Source organism: Papilio polytes, unplaced genomic scaffold (genome assembly GCF_000836215.1).
Source record: "Papilio polytes unplaced genomic scaffold, Ppol_1.0 DF821400.1, whole genome shotgun sequence".
Lineage (NCBI taxonomy): Eukaryota > Metazoa > Arthropoda > Insecta > Lepidoptera > Papilionidae > Papilio > Papilio polytes.
The window spans coordinates 3,572,622-3,586,785 of NW_013527804.1; the positions used below are offsets into that span (position 1 = coordinate 3,572,622).

Genomic DNA, 14,164 nt, shown 5'->3' on the forward strand with positions numbered 1-14,164 from the left:
TTTATATGAAATATTTACTCCCTAAGTTTAATGTCGTGAAAATATATAGCCTAAAGCGTGACGTAAATGTAGGGCTTTTTATTAAAAAAAGAATTATTCAAAAACATGCTGTAATAGCTGACATCTTAGGCAACAAAGAAATGTGTGTTTACGCTTCATTATAATAGTATAGACATATAATGACGATAGTGTACTGGTTAATTTTCTTATAGGTCTTTAGGACGTAAGTTAAGACTGTGATCTTAGTTTTACAACTATTATAGTTAGTGGTAAACCTGGATGTGACGTATTTAAGTATCAAAGTATGAAGTTACTTCCCCACAGTTAGGGATACATTTTACTAAGTTGTCTTTTACGACTCTCGAGGGATCGAGTTGGTCGGGTAATCCATTTCTTACACAATTCCCTTGTCCGCTGATATAACTTATGTTCATTAAATATTTATAACCAACGACAAGCGCGCAGTATTTCTCTATTAGTTTTTAAAATGGAAAACATGAATTATTTCCTGAGTAAAAAGGTTTCCCACGTAGTTTGTTTAAATAAGAATTAGCAATATCTGTGCCGGTTTAACAACATATTTACGGCTCCCTTTTTGCAACATTATTAAGGGTAGTGTTTAGTCTTACACTTCTAGCCTCCTAGTGAAGGTATAGAGACATAGAGTGCGGTGAGAAGTCGTTAAATGTAGAATTTTGATAGCATAATGTGGATTCCATTGAGGAAATATATCTATCCGTCTGTCTGTCTATCTGCCTCTCTCTGGATATAAATTTTTACTTTCATTTTATTCAGCTTCATTGTAGATAAAATTGACATTTTACTGGTCATATACGAAGTTGATTCAGATATTCGCACAATAGTCTCACAAAAACAACCCTATATCGGCCTGTTTGACATTTAAAGCCGAGAATACAAGCGACCCGTGACTAAAAGGGGTGGCCCTTTTGTGATCCTTTTAATTCCATCCCCCTGTCTGCGTCGGAACCTTATTAACATCAAATTGCGACGACAAATTAACAATACACGGCCCAGAAACATTTCCACGGATAATATCTCTTGAATTATACTGTCAACCCCTTTTTTACGTAGTATGTTTGATTACTTCATTCAAGTTGTAACTTAATTTTTATTAGTTTATTTTATAAATTGATTCATACGACGGATAACATGAGCGTCGGTGAGATCGAGGGTTTGAGTTCTTATAATCCACAGATCCTTGGTTCGGAACCCGCCCTACCAATGTGATTTCCAATTTTCATATGTACATAATACCCAATGTTCTGACGGTGAAGATAAGCGTGATGTCTGCACATATCGGCGAATTCAAAGACATAAGTTAAGTCTACCTGCATTGGACCAGCATTGACCATGGCCTAGTCATACCTTACTTAGGGTTTCGACTCCGATGTTATCGTATTGTCATATGTAAAATTGAGGTTATATATTGACGTAACGGCTGCACGAAGCATGATTGTTACTTTCCCGAGCCAAGCGAGCACCCTATAGGTCTATGCTTGTGACGTCATCAAGTTGAGCGACTTCACAATCCATACATATTGCTATCTCTGTTTTATTCATAGAGAATAAACAAGACGGTAATATTTTTGTACCAATCAGCAGTTAAAATAAGACAGCTATTGGAAAACATTGTTAAAGAAATCTTACTTCTTACTAATATTATAAATACGAAAGTTTAGATTGATATTTGTTAGAGTATGTAGCCTGAACTGTGGCAATGTCAACGGCGGATCCAGAAGGGTCTTGGGGGTCAACCCCCCCTGAGCTGGTTGGTCAGAACTTGACAAAAATTATTTACACAGTTTATCAGCTCTTGACTTGACCACGAGTATATGACCCCCCTCCCAAGGCGCCAAAGCTGGATCCGCCCTTGGGCAATGTAGACAAAGTCTGGAAGAACATATAGGATACTATTTTTTTTAATTCCACGCGCACGGAGTCCTTGACTAAAGCTAGTCAAATAAAAAAACACCAAACATTAAAAATTTTATTTATCACAATTTTCTAGTACAAAGATTTCACTCAAACATACTATGTACATAAGTTAGCCTTAGATGTAATTTTATTACAAACGTTTTTATAAATTATATCAATACTGAAATTTAAAGTAATAAGAAAACATTTCCTTACCAATTAATAGAATGAAATAAAACTTATTTTTCACAATACATTATTTGGATACTAAATAGTTATAAATATCTATGGATTTTTTAATTTAAATCAGTTTTTTCAAAGAATTAAATATATAAAAATAGTAATAACTTAAGCAGTTAAATAGTTAACAATATATATTAAATATCCAAGGACGCCAGGTGGGGAAAGAAAGTCCTAGAATCGATGCCACGGACAGGGAGGAACGTGGGACGTCCTCTCTCCAGATGGACCGACGACTTAGTGCGCACGGCGGGAAGTCGTTGGATGCGGAAGGCGGAGGACCGCATTCTGTGGAAGGCATTGGGGAAGGCCTATGCCCAGCAGCGGGCAAAAAAATCCTGATGATGATGATATTAATATTTATGTTTTTAGTGTAATTAATAAAACAATTTAAACAAACAACACACAATTCACTAAACTTTTTAAGTTACATAATATTATCTATAACCAACAAACATAAACAGCATAATTACAATGTTTTTAAAATATTTTACACCTATAACCAAACAAAATCAATCATTTGTTGTACACATATTGGCAAATTATTTACAAATTGACTACCTAATGAATGAATGTGGATGGCTGCAAAGGTAGAGGAAGACCGAAGAAAGTATGAATGGATTGTGTGAAAAAGGTTATGCTTAAGAAAGGAGTGAATAGCAACGTATGAAAGCAGCACATACACTGCCAAGCCTCCGTAAGTGATAAGGGCAAGTTGATGTTTACAAATTAACTACCTATTACCATTCCAAATAAACTTGCTTGTCTATATATTTACAGTCTATCTTTAAGTTTTAGTAATCTTTTATACATTCCGATTTTGGTCACTGGAAAACTGCATTTAGCTTCTTCTTCCTGAAACAAATGGTTAATTAACTAGCTAACTTCATGCACATGAAATTATAAAAACTTTATTTTATTGTTTACATTTGTCAAATTCTCAATTGCAAATGTCAAAATTACCATAATATCCTTGCTTCCTTAATGTTGGCAGCTTGTAGTTTATGGTCCCTTTCCCACATGAAGGTTTATTCCAATTTATTTACCCCCTAAGCTTAATAGCGTGAAATATAGCATAGAACATGTAGTGTAGGTGTTTTTATTAGAGAAATAATTATTAAAAAATATACTGTGATTACTGACATCATACGCCACAAAGTAGTGTGTGTTTCCACTTTATTATATTACTATAGAGTAAATGTTATTTTATTATCTAAGCTTAAATATATTTGACTAGGGTGGGGGCCCTGATCGTTCAACAAAATGGTCCGGGAGGATGGTGTTATAGTGTGGTCCTATGAAGCCATGACCCTGCAGAACATCAAGGAACATCCTGTATTGTGTCGTAAAGTGCCGAAGATTCTGGTAAGCTCCATGGAGATCCCAAAACCTGTATCTATTGCACTAGAGGCTGGCCACCAAGGTGGTTTTAGTGGGTACAAACCTCACATAACCCTGTCTTCCCCCAGAAGTAAGGGCATCTTTTTGAAGATTTCTCTCCGATACAAAAAAAACGATTAAACATACTTACATGAGGAAAGAAGTTGTATTCAACAAGAATGACTTCAAAAAATGTTGAAGCGATTATTAGAGGTCCATTTTTCCTTTCACAAACATCTAATTGTACTGCGAATTTGCCTTCAGGGAAAATTGCCAATGTCTCAAATATAGGTCTAGACATTCTGCCAGTTTTTTGACTAGATAGACGATATAATAGTAATTCTCCAGCCCTTGTAGCGATAAGTACTACATCAGCGTAGAAAAATAAAGCTGTTATCGGTGGGAATTCTAAATACAAATGATGATATAGATCTGTGTCTAGTTTAAATATATGTCGAGAGTAACAGACAAAATTACGATCATTTATTGCATATATATTTCTTAAATGTTTCACCCATTCTATCGGACAGTTTATTAATTTTTCCGTTACATTATCTTTGGTGATGTTTAATATTTTACCACATGTTGTGAACAAATGTAGAATCTTATCACAATATTGAATCTCTTTTATATTATATTTGCTATGTAATATTAAATTCGATGATATATTTGTCGATGTTAAATCACATTTATATACATCTCTATTCTTATAATAGTATAATTCATCTCCGGCGAGTACGAAATTATCTGCCTTAAAAAACTCTTCAGTCACATTGCTAGAGTCGACGCATTTTTGTATATACAATCCCGATTTTGTAAAAACAATTGTAACATCATCATTGTTAGCTATTTTACTGCATGTAACATCGGAGAATGCGACCGGTATGTATTTTAAAGTGCTAATATCGTAGAAAACTACACCCCTTGCGTCCTTCAAAGGTAAAACACCATAATCAATTTCTAGAATGTGTGATTTATCGTGAAGAGAAAACTTGTAAAATTCCCGCACCTTTTTCTCGTAACTTGTAATATTCAGCCATAATTTTAAATTTTTATACACATGGTACCATCGGCAATCGTTCCCAGCTTTCCGTTTAGCTATCTGAGATGAATATCTAAATTCATTACGACACATTTCGCGCCAAACCTGATCGCTTCCATCGATTGAATCTCTCCATCTTTTACAAACTCTTCTGCACTTCCCAACAGATATACCGTCGATATTTAATAAAATTTCAATAAATATTTCTAATGGTAAATCGTTTATTTCGATTTTGTGCTCCATTTAATATTCTGGTTAATTTACGTAACTTATGTAAGCATCTGTAATATAGGACAATTTTTAAATAACGAGTATATTATAAAAACTATGAGTATAAATTCAAATTATTTTACCTTATAGCATTTACAATTTCATAAAATAATGTAAACAAATAAAAGGTCTTGTGACTTGACCACAGACAAATTTATTTGACAATATTTTTTTGCAGATGTAACGGCTTGGTTACTGAACTTTTAAGCCAATTTGACATTCTAAATAACCACCATATACAATGCTATTAGCGATAAAACGTAGTTTTATCAGTAAATTATAATTTTTAATTGTTATACATTTTTGATAATTAGTTTTACTATCACTATGATTTGTTGTTGCAAGTCCATCAACCAAGTTCATTCCATATCAAACAAAGATCACAGCTTACCAACATGCCGCCATTGTTTGTCGCTGATCACCGACAAACTAAATCAACCTATACAATCTCATCTTATTAAACTCTGTTTAAAATAAAGTAGAAATTAAAAATATGTCAAATTGTATACTTTGAGGCAATTTTGTTTTAATTTTGTTAGCCTTTCTTTTGAGTGATGTTGTTGTTGATGTTAGGGATATTAAATAAAACAATCAAGCCAACAAATGCATTTTAATTCACAACTGTATTTAAATATAATAACAAACATTGAAATTCAATTATTTAATTAGCGGTAACAGACATCATTTCATTAAGTACAAAATAATATCAAAGGGGAATGATTTAAAATTAATAATTATCATTACAATATATTAATAAACATGTCATACATAAAAAACAAAAACAAAGTTATTTAAACAGCATGTTTTTTAATTAGTTTATGAAAAAATAACGGGGCCATATTAAGAGGTATATGTTTGGGCACGAGTTTTGGACGCCAGTAAAGAAACACTACTTTTAAAAGACTCCAGTGATTTAACAGTTTTCTTATATGTTCAAAGTTCTTGGAATAAATACATTTAATTTACTTAGAAATTTCTTGTCGTTTTGTCCATAAACATAGACAATCTGAAGCACAAAAATGAAGACTTTGTGATAAATTCCCTTACTAAAAAGATTTCTTTACAATATCTATATTTTTTTAAATTAGCTTAAATCTATAATTAAACCTTATAATATGATGTCCATAACAGTGTTGCCATAAATAAATATAAATTGTTCATTTACTGGGATAATCATTTTTTCTTTTAAATCTATCACAAGAATGTAAGATTAACTAAATAAAGCCCAACAATTGTACATACGTTTATTAATTATAAATATTAGGGTAAAGAAATAGGAACTAAATCCATTCTAATTTGTATAGAAATTTTTTTTTCGTTGTTTCGAAAATTTTTCTAAAATTGTACAATGTTTTAGTTAAAATATAATTCAAAATTAATAATAAATGCATGGAGGAATTATTTTTAATGTAGATAAATATTTAGACTACCTTTCTATACAATTATAATAAAGCGTAAACACACTTCTTTGTTGCCTAAGATGTCAGCAATTACAGCATATTTTTCAATAAATCTTTTTTTTAATAAAAAGCCCTACACTTACGTCTGGCTTTAGGCTGTATATTTCACGCCATTAAACTTAGGGGGTAAACATTTTAATAAAAACCCTAATGTGGAAAAGAGACAACAAGGAGCAAGATTGCCATAGTAAGGTAATTGGTATTTTACCATTTGTAATTGATAATGTGACATGTAAACAATAAAATAATTTTTTATAATTTTATACGGATGAAGTCGCACGGGAACAGATAGTATTACATAGGAAAAAAATGATTCCATTTCATATAATATTTAATATTAAAAAAAAGCTACTTAATAGTTGTGAAATTGTAAGAGAGTATATAAAATTGAGAAATATAAATTATAGTTAAGCTTAGTACTTAAATAAGTCATATTAATGATTTTCAACAATTAAAAACTTCTTATAGAAAAAAACCGTAATAAACATATGTACAGTCAGCTACATAAATGCTACCAAGCTACAAAACTTGCATATTACAAATACATGTATGCCTTTTATACTTTTGAGTTTGAAATAATTTATCAATGAATATTTACGATTTGCAACAACCAAAGACATACAATTTTCTAGTCTTGTAAATGTATATGTTACCGGAAATGCGTGATAACTAGGAATTGTATACTTTGTCTAGGAAAAGTATAGAATTTCGAAGCTGCTTTTTCAATACGCAAGATGTTTCAAAGATTATTAAATACACACATATCCTGGTTACACACACAAATAAGCAAGGTATGAAAACAATGTTTTCTATGAATAAAATTGTTAAGTAACATTTGTGGGTTTTCAATAGTTCCAAGCGATTTTAGGAGTTATACATTGCCTAGGCATTGTGAACAATGACGGATTTCATACATTTCCGTCAACATATACACATTTATGCATCTGACTGTACACCTGCTACACCCCAATAACTAAAAAGACTAGAAGTTACAAAATATATCAAAACTGTAATGTAAAAACCTTAATCCTTATTAAATAAAGTTCAAATATGAATAAAAACGTTCAAAAAGGCAAATTATAAATAATGACCCTTATAACTATATCCATAAAGTTGTAAATGCCAACTACTAGTGCAAAAACACGAATCCAGACATGTACAGTCGAAAAAATTCACTACGCATTTAAGATCGAAAATCTAACTTCTGTCACAATAAGATTTAATGTGCGCACGCCTTTAACTAAACCATCGCACAACTGTTTCATCGCACAACTGTTTAGTCGCGCTTTGATTCTATCTATACTATAATATTATAAAGAGGTAGTACTTGTATTTTTGTATATATTGAAATAACTCAAAAACTATTGGACCGATTTTAAAAATTATTTCACCGTTAAAAAGGTAATTTATCTGTTAGTAACATAGGCTACAATTGTTAATTTCACGCGGGTGAAATCGCGAGCAACAGGTAGTGAGCTTGTATGGAGGTTACACCTCGATTTTTGCAGCTAAACAGTTGAAGATGCAAAACAATCGACAATCATGTCAGTTGTTTTTTTTTAACATAAATAAACCAGCGCTTGACATGACTCCACCTAACTTAAGTGAAGACGCAACCGAAGGATAGAGAGCGCGTACTCAATAAGTGCCGATTCACCCTGCTCTTGAAGTCGTGCGATAGTTTAGTCAACACGCTTATTGTGTACAAATGTTACTTTAGGTTTTCGACTTTTATAAAAAGTTTATCTGGCCCCGTCTCACATCATAATTCTGTTAGGAAACATTAAAAAACCTTCATGGAGATAAAATTATGACTTAAAAAATACGTAAGGCAACTACAGTACTAAAAGAAGCCGTCATTATTTCTTAGTACGTCCGCCGGGTCAGATAAGCTTGTGAACATAATTGTATTAATTTGACCAAAATGGGTAGGAAATTAACTTCCTAGACTGTGTATGTTGCCGATAGATTCTACACTTGGTCTATTAGAAATCTGACAATTTATTTTTACTTAAAATCAGATTGTCTTTTTAATTATCACTTATATAAATGCTATCTAGTTTTTTATCCTAACAAGATTGTGAATACGTTGCCTAACAATCAGAGGAGAGACAATATCTCCTCTTCCCATACTCTGCTAATATAGGTTAAAGAACAAAAATGTAACCTCCGAACATTGACAATATGTAACTTAAAGAGCTTGTCCCACTACTGGCTGATAGAGGCTCAGATAGCTTAAAAATGACGTCACTCAGATAAGGTAACAAAATACGATATTTCACATATTTTATACATTGAATTGTTATCAAACAATTTACATTTTGGTGGGAAAAGCCCTGAAAGTTGTATTATTAGTATAGAGTTATAAAAAGTTTAGACACGAACATTAATTTCCAAACACCCATATAATTGAAAAAACGTCTATACCTTCTACAGCCCTTGAAATGAGATCTTAAACACAGGAATAAATTTAAAAACAAAAATACCATTACCCATGTCAAATGGAAAAATCGACCTTAACACAAAGACATAAGTATCATTTTGACTTATCAACTATTTTTAAGTATATTTGACATGACTAGCATCGCGAAACTTCCCATTATATACAAAGTTGCAGGAATTGAAGCCAGCAGTTTGTATCTTTCCTCTGTAAAACAAAAACGAAAATTTTTTAAAGCTTTAAAAAATCTAGATTTGAAAAATCCTGTCAAATTCTTAAAATAATATACGCATAAAAATTAACTTACTGGTATCAATTTTAGAACGTCAAAAATCAGTTTTTTGTATAAACACTATTTTAATAAAGCAAAGACAATTCTCATTGTTTTTATATATGTATCTACTAGTATTTGCCCGCGACATCGTCTTTGAATTAAAATAAAAACTATAGTCGAATTCAATACAAATTACATTATAACAAACTTATCTAAAGAAATTTTAAACAGATAAATTTGTATAATTAATTTTAACAGTAATGCGTGGTTTGCTCTTGTCCAGTACAGTTGGTCAGTAGCGTTCAATCACTGGACTGTCAACCAACTGGCGCAGTTTCTTATATTAAAAGGTGGCAAACGAGCAAGCGGCCACCTGAATCCGCCAACACGGTGAAGCGACCACTGCCCAGACATCCGCAATTTCAGATGCGTTGCCTACCCTTAATAGACGAAACAGGAGACGCGCTTATACGGGATATTTCCTTTCCTGTGCGTCTCCTCCACCGTAAAATCCACTTTCCTTTCCATCTTTTTTTGTTAAAGGGTGGAAAGGAAAAGAAACTAAAAATAGGTCACAGTTGAGTCATCTGGAGCCAGTGATCCTTACAATCTTTTACTGGCTATCGCAACTGTCTAACTATACTGGCTAAGTGTGGTCATACAACTTGTCAAAAGTCTATAGACAGTATATTTGTCAAACAGTAACTTACCTATACTATTATAATAAAGCGTAAACTCACACTTCTTTGTTGCCTAGTATGTCAGCAATTACAGTATATTTTTGAATAATCCTTATTTTAATAAAAAGCCCTACACTTACATCACGCTTTAGGCTATATATTTTCACGCCATTAAACTTAGGGGGTAAATAATTTGGATAAAAAGTCTAATGTGGGAAAGACCATAAGTTGCTGCCAACATCAAGGAAGCAAGATTGTCAAGGTTTGTCATGTCATGTCATTTTGACATTTGCTATTGTTAATTAGACACATGTAAACAATAAAATAATATTTTCATAATTTTATGCGGACGAAGTCGCACGGGAACAGCTAGTGTAAATATAATTTACTATTGAATCAAAATATAGTAAAAATTATTTTATTTAAATTTAAAAAATGTGGAATTGATAATTTCGTTTTCTATAAGTAAAAGGTAATTTTAAACAATGTTTGGTGAAAAAAATCGTGCAAATGTAACTAATCTATTTTCAAATTAAAGACATTTTGTGCTCAAAAAAATACTTTTATTTAGTTATATTACGTCTTAACATAGAAACAAAACAAACTAAGTTTTCAAACAAATAACTTGGAGTTGGAATACTATCAAAGTTCACATAAATTATGTTTTTAATTTTTTTTTAATATTTAATGATATGACAATATTATTAATACTAATGTTACCAGATTTAAAAATGAATACATATTAAAAAAAACTAATAAGTACACGTTCAATACAAATTGTAAAATAAAAGATTCTTAATACAGATAAAGCAAAAATTGTCAATTTTTAATATTTTCCTATGAAGCAATAGTTTTTATAGGTCTAAGATGGAATGCCTTATATTCTTGTTAGACTACAGAATAATATTAAACGACATATTTCTATAGTTTATCTAAATAATTTAGATTAGTTTGACAATTCATTTTAAATTTAGTAGGGATGGGTTGTGTAATCTGTCATTAATCTTATCGATTTTCGATTTTTATTCTTATAGAAGTTGGAATCGATAGATTTATAGCTATAATTTATGTAATAAAAAACACTGTTTTCTGAAATTAATAATGACCATAACAAATAATGAGAGTAAATAAATGTTTATTACTACAGCCGTACGTAATCGAATTGGATTTCGCTATTATTTCTGTCATCGCTAAATTCTCTACTACACTATAATCAATACTAGAATTGTCCTCTAAATTAGTTAATAAGAAAATAATAATTTTAGTTAAGTTCGATAATTATTTAAACCAAATATCGATAGTTCACAATTGTTCGCTGCGAGTTTCGTCACTACGATACCTGTCTATTAAGTACGGCATTTGTCTTCATACAAATTTAATTCGATACTTCATATGCGTCATCAAACGAATCTATCTTATTTAGACACACTATAATTTAATTCATTCGATTTGTAAAAAGAAAAAAACAATACTAAAAAGAAAAAAATCTACTAATAATACTTGAATTACCCAAATTTTAAGTTTGTCTTTGTTCACAGTTTGACAGCTGTCAAAAATATCGTTATTTTATTTAAATCTCTAAGCTGACTTAAAAGCGTTATTTATCTTTTACCTTTCAAGTACATGCCGACTAAATTATTAAGTTTTACATATAATAAAATTGAAGTGTCTGTAATATCAAAAGAAAATACCAGATTTCGGGAAGATGTATTTGCGTTGGTGATAACGAAAATCGTATTTAAAAAAATGTTTGTCTGTCTGTCTGTCCGCAAGCCGCGTTTCTCCGAAACGGCTGGGATTTCGACCGTACTTTCACTGGAGGGTAGCTGACATAGACTGACTATAGGCTACTTTTTTTTAACTCCGTGCTGTCAAAATGACTCAACAAGTGGTCCAAATTTGCTTTTACATAAGCGTCGTATGCGATAATTTGTTACAAATATGCGTAAAAACTTCCGGGACTTTATTCACCGGATTACCCAAAACTACCGAACTACCAACCGGCAAAACATTCTCAACAACAATCGGATTATCATCACTATCAAATATAATCTCTGGATCATTCTCTATGATCTCCTCTATGGTCTCCCAATTCGTTAACTTCCTCTTAGGTTGGCAACACTGACACATACCATAGTCACATTCCTTTTTATTCATAAAATATTCCATATCATCTAAAATTGTCTTTTCCTCATTCTCAACTGGTACGAAAACAGAAAACTTCCTTGCGGAATATTTAATTAACTCGTCTATAGAATCATCGATACCTTCGTCTATGGTTGGATTATCATAGTCTATGGTTTCGATTAGGGATTGTTTACGGGATTGTGTGGGTGAGGGTAGTTCGTTATTTGTTATACTATGTTTTCTTTTAGTCTGACCTGTCATTACGATGGATTTCTTTGTTGTAGCCCAGCCGAGGGAGCGCTGCACCGCCATCTTCCATTTTGTATATCTTGCATCTCGGTCTAAAAAATAAAAAAAGAAAATAAATACATGCATATTCCCTATTTATGCGACTAGATAGGTATTTAATAAACGTTATTCCATAGTAATAAATATTATCTTTGGAATCATTTTTATTACTAGTGGCCCTATATTTCCTTGACTATAGACCGTTTTACTATTTTCGCCATATTGGTTCTGACGTTTGTCATTTGCAGAGAATATTCTGGAAGAACACATAGACTTCTCGTATCTGTCTGGAGTCGCGAATGAAATATAGTAATTAAGCATAATCAACATCAACAGACGCATTTAAATTGAAACGTCCATTACATCTATCCATTTACATACAGGGTGATTTTTAACAGACGGATCAATCGAGTTAGAGGACCTCAATAGCTATTTAAACGCAAAGTACGTTGCCCGATTTTCTATAGTTTTAAAGTAATTTCATTTTTGCTAAAAAAAAGATAAAACTACAGAAAATCGGGCAACATACTTTGCGTTTAAACGATATATTGAGGTCCTCAAACTCCACGGAGCAGTTGATCCGTCGGAAGAATCATCCTGTATATCAGTGGTATCGAGTCATTTTGCTGTAGTGAGTTTTTTGTGGTTTTTTTTTATAACATAAGGTGGCAGACGAGCAAGCGGCCACCTGAATCTGCCAAAATGGCGAAGCGACCGCTGCCCATAGACATCCGCAATTGCAGATGCGTTGCCTACACTTATCCGCCAGAGGAGGAGACGCACATAAAAAGGATATCTCCCCTTCCTATGTATTTCCTCCTCCGTTAAATCCACTTCCCCTTTCCATCCTCTCCTTATGAGAAAAGGGTGGTAAAGAGAAAGGCACTTAAATTAGGCCTCCGGCACCACACTCATCAGACGAAACACGGAATTGCTTCCATTTCACGCCTGTCTTCTGTGTGGTCGTGGTACTACACCGGGCGTGCCCTGCACTGCTAACATGTTAAAGCGGGCACTACCACTGTTAAATGTAGTGTTTTCTTGTATACCGACCGTCGTCGGTGGTGGTGGGCAGGAAGGTGTCGTGGTGCGCCTGCCGCCACTGGTCCAGCGGCCAGAGAGCGCGCGCGCGCCCCGCGCACACCGCCGCGCCCAGCGCAGACATGTCCCACGAGTGCGCGCGCACTGCACACCAATTACTCATTAAACACAAATATATACATATAATAAAATTGGAGTGTCAGTAATATCAATGGAAAAATTCCAGATAATGTATTTGCGTATATTTAATTTTTTTTTTTTATATCTGTGTAACATAGTACCTTTCAAAGAAGTTACCGGTGAAAAAATGAGTTATTGTTATTATTATTATACTCCATATATCTTTAATTACTTATTTTTACATATAATATATTTTACATGATTTTTATATAAAAAAACAATAAAATAAAACATATTATATAAAAAAATAGAAGTCCACCGGCTGCGGAATCCGTTGACTCAAGTAACCAGTGGTCAGGGCAGAGACAGGAACCTCCTCACTATTCGTGCGGTTTTTAAAATAACCGCCTTTTGTATCGGGCCCTTAATCCAACTGTCTAGCGAGAGCTTCTTGAGGTGTTCGAAGCTTTATTATTATTAGGGGCCGTGCCCATATTACGTCATTCTAAATTAGGGGGGTCTGCGGATAACGGTAAATGATAGATAGGGGGGGGGTGTTTCTTGACGTCATTCTTATTTATTTATAGTTTATTATTCACGTACAAAAAGATTATTTCTAAAAAGAAATTTCTTCCAGCACACATAGTAAGTGAGACTGCAAATGTGAGGCGGCTACGCGCGTACAATACTAAAATAACTCATAATAAACATACAAGTAAAAATAATAAAGGTTTAACCAAGTGTTTTAATCATATAATACCCTATTTTTCTCAAATCTGCAATGTTTTAATTTCGTCAAACTGGTAATGACGTCAATTTTGTCAGAAGGGGGGGGGGTCATTAATAAATGATGATAGGATGATTGTA

General features: G+C 32.7%; 2 protein-coding genes across 2 annotated transcripts in view; both read right to left on the reverse strand.

The window, feature by feature from the left end:
* Positions 1 to 2,122: 2,122 nt before the first annotated feature.
* LOC106108766 lies at positions 2,123 to 5,015 on the reverse strand. Its single transcript, XM_013290028.1, has 3 exons — positions 4,951 to 5,015; positions 3,707 to 4,878; positions 2,123 to 3,030 (listed from the first exon to the last, which is right to left on the reverse strand). The coding sequence occupies exons 2-3, from the start codon at positions 4,838 to 4,840 to the stop codon at positions 2,950 to 2,952; spliced, it is 1,215 nt and encodes a 404-aa protein (XP_013145482.1). The 5' UTR covers positions 4,841 to 4,878; positions 4,951 to 5,015; the 3' UTR covers positions 2,123 to 2,949.
* Positions 5,016 to 8,154: 3,139 nt separating this feature from the next.
* The window catches only part of LOC106108713 (putative glycerol kinase 3), an 18,933-nt gene continuing 12,923 nt past the window's right edge, over positions 8,155 to 14,164 (reverse strand). Inside the window, exons 11-13 of the mRNA XM_013289973.1 lie at positions 13,190 to 13,342; positions 12,103 to 12,189; positions 8,155 to 8,974 (exon numbers count right to left, since the gene is read on the reverse strand). Of these exons, the coding sequence (XP_013145427.1) occupies positions 8,877 to 8,974; positions 12,103 to 12,189; positions 13,190 to 13,342 (338 nt within the window). The 3' untranslated portion in view covers positions 8,155 to 8,876. The remainder of the gene's footprint in view (positions 8,975 to 12,102; positions 12,190 to 13,189; positions 13,343 to 14,164) is intronic.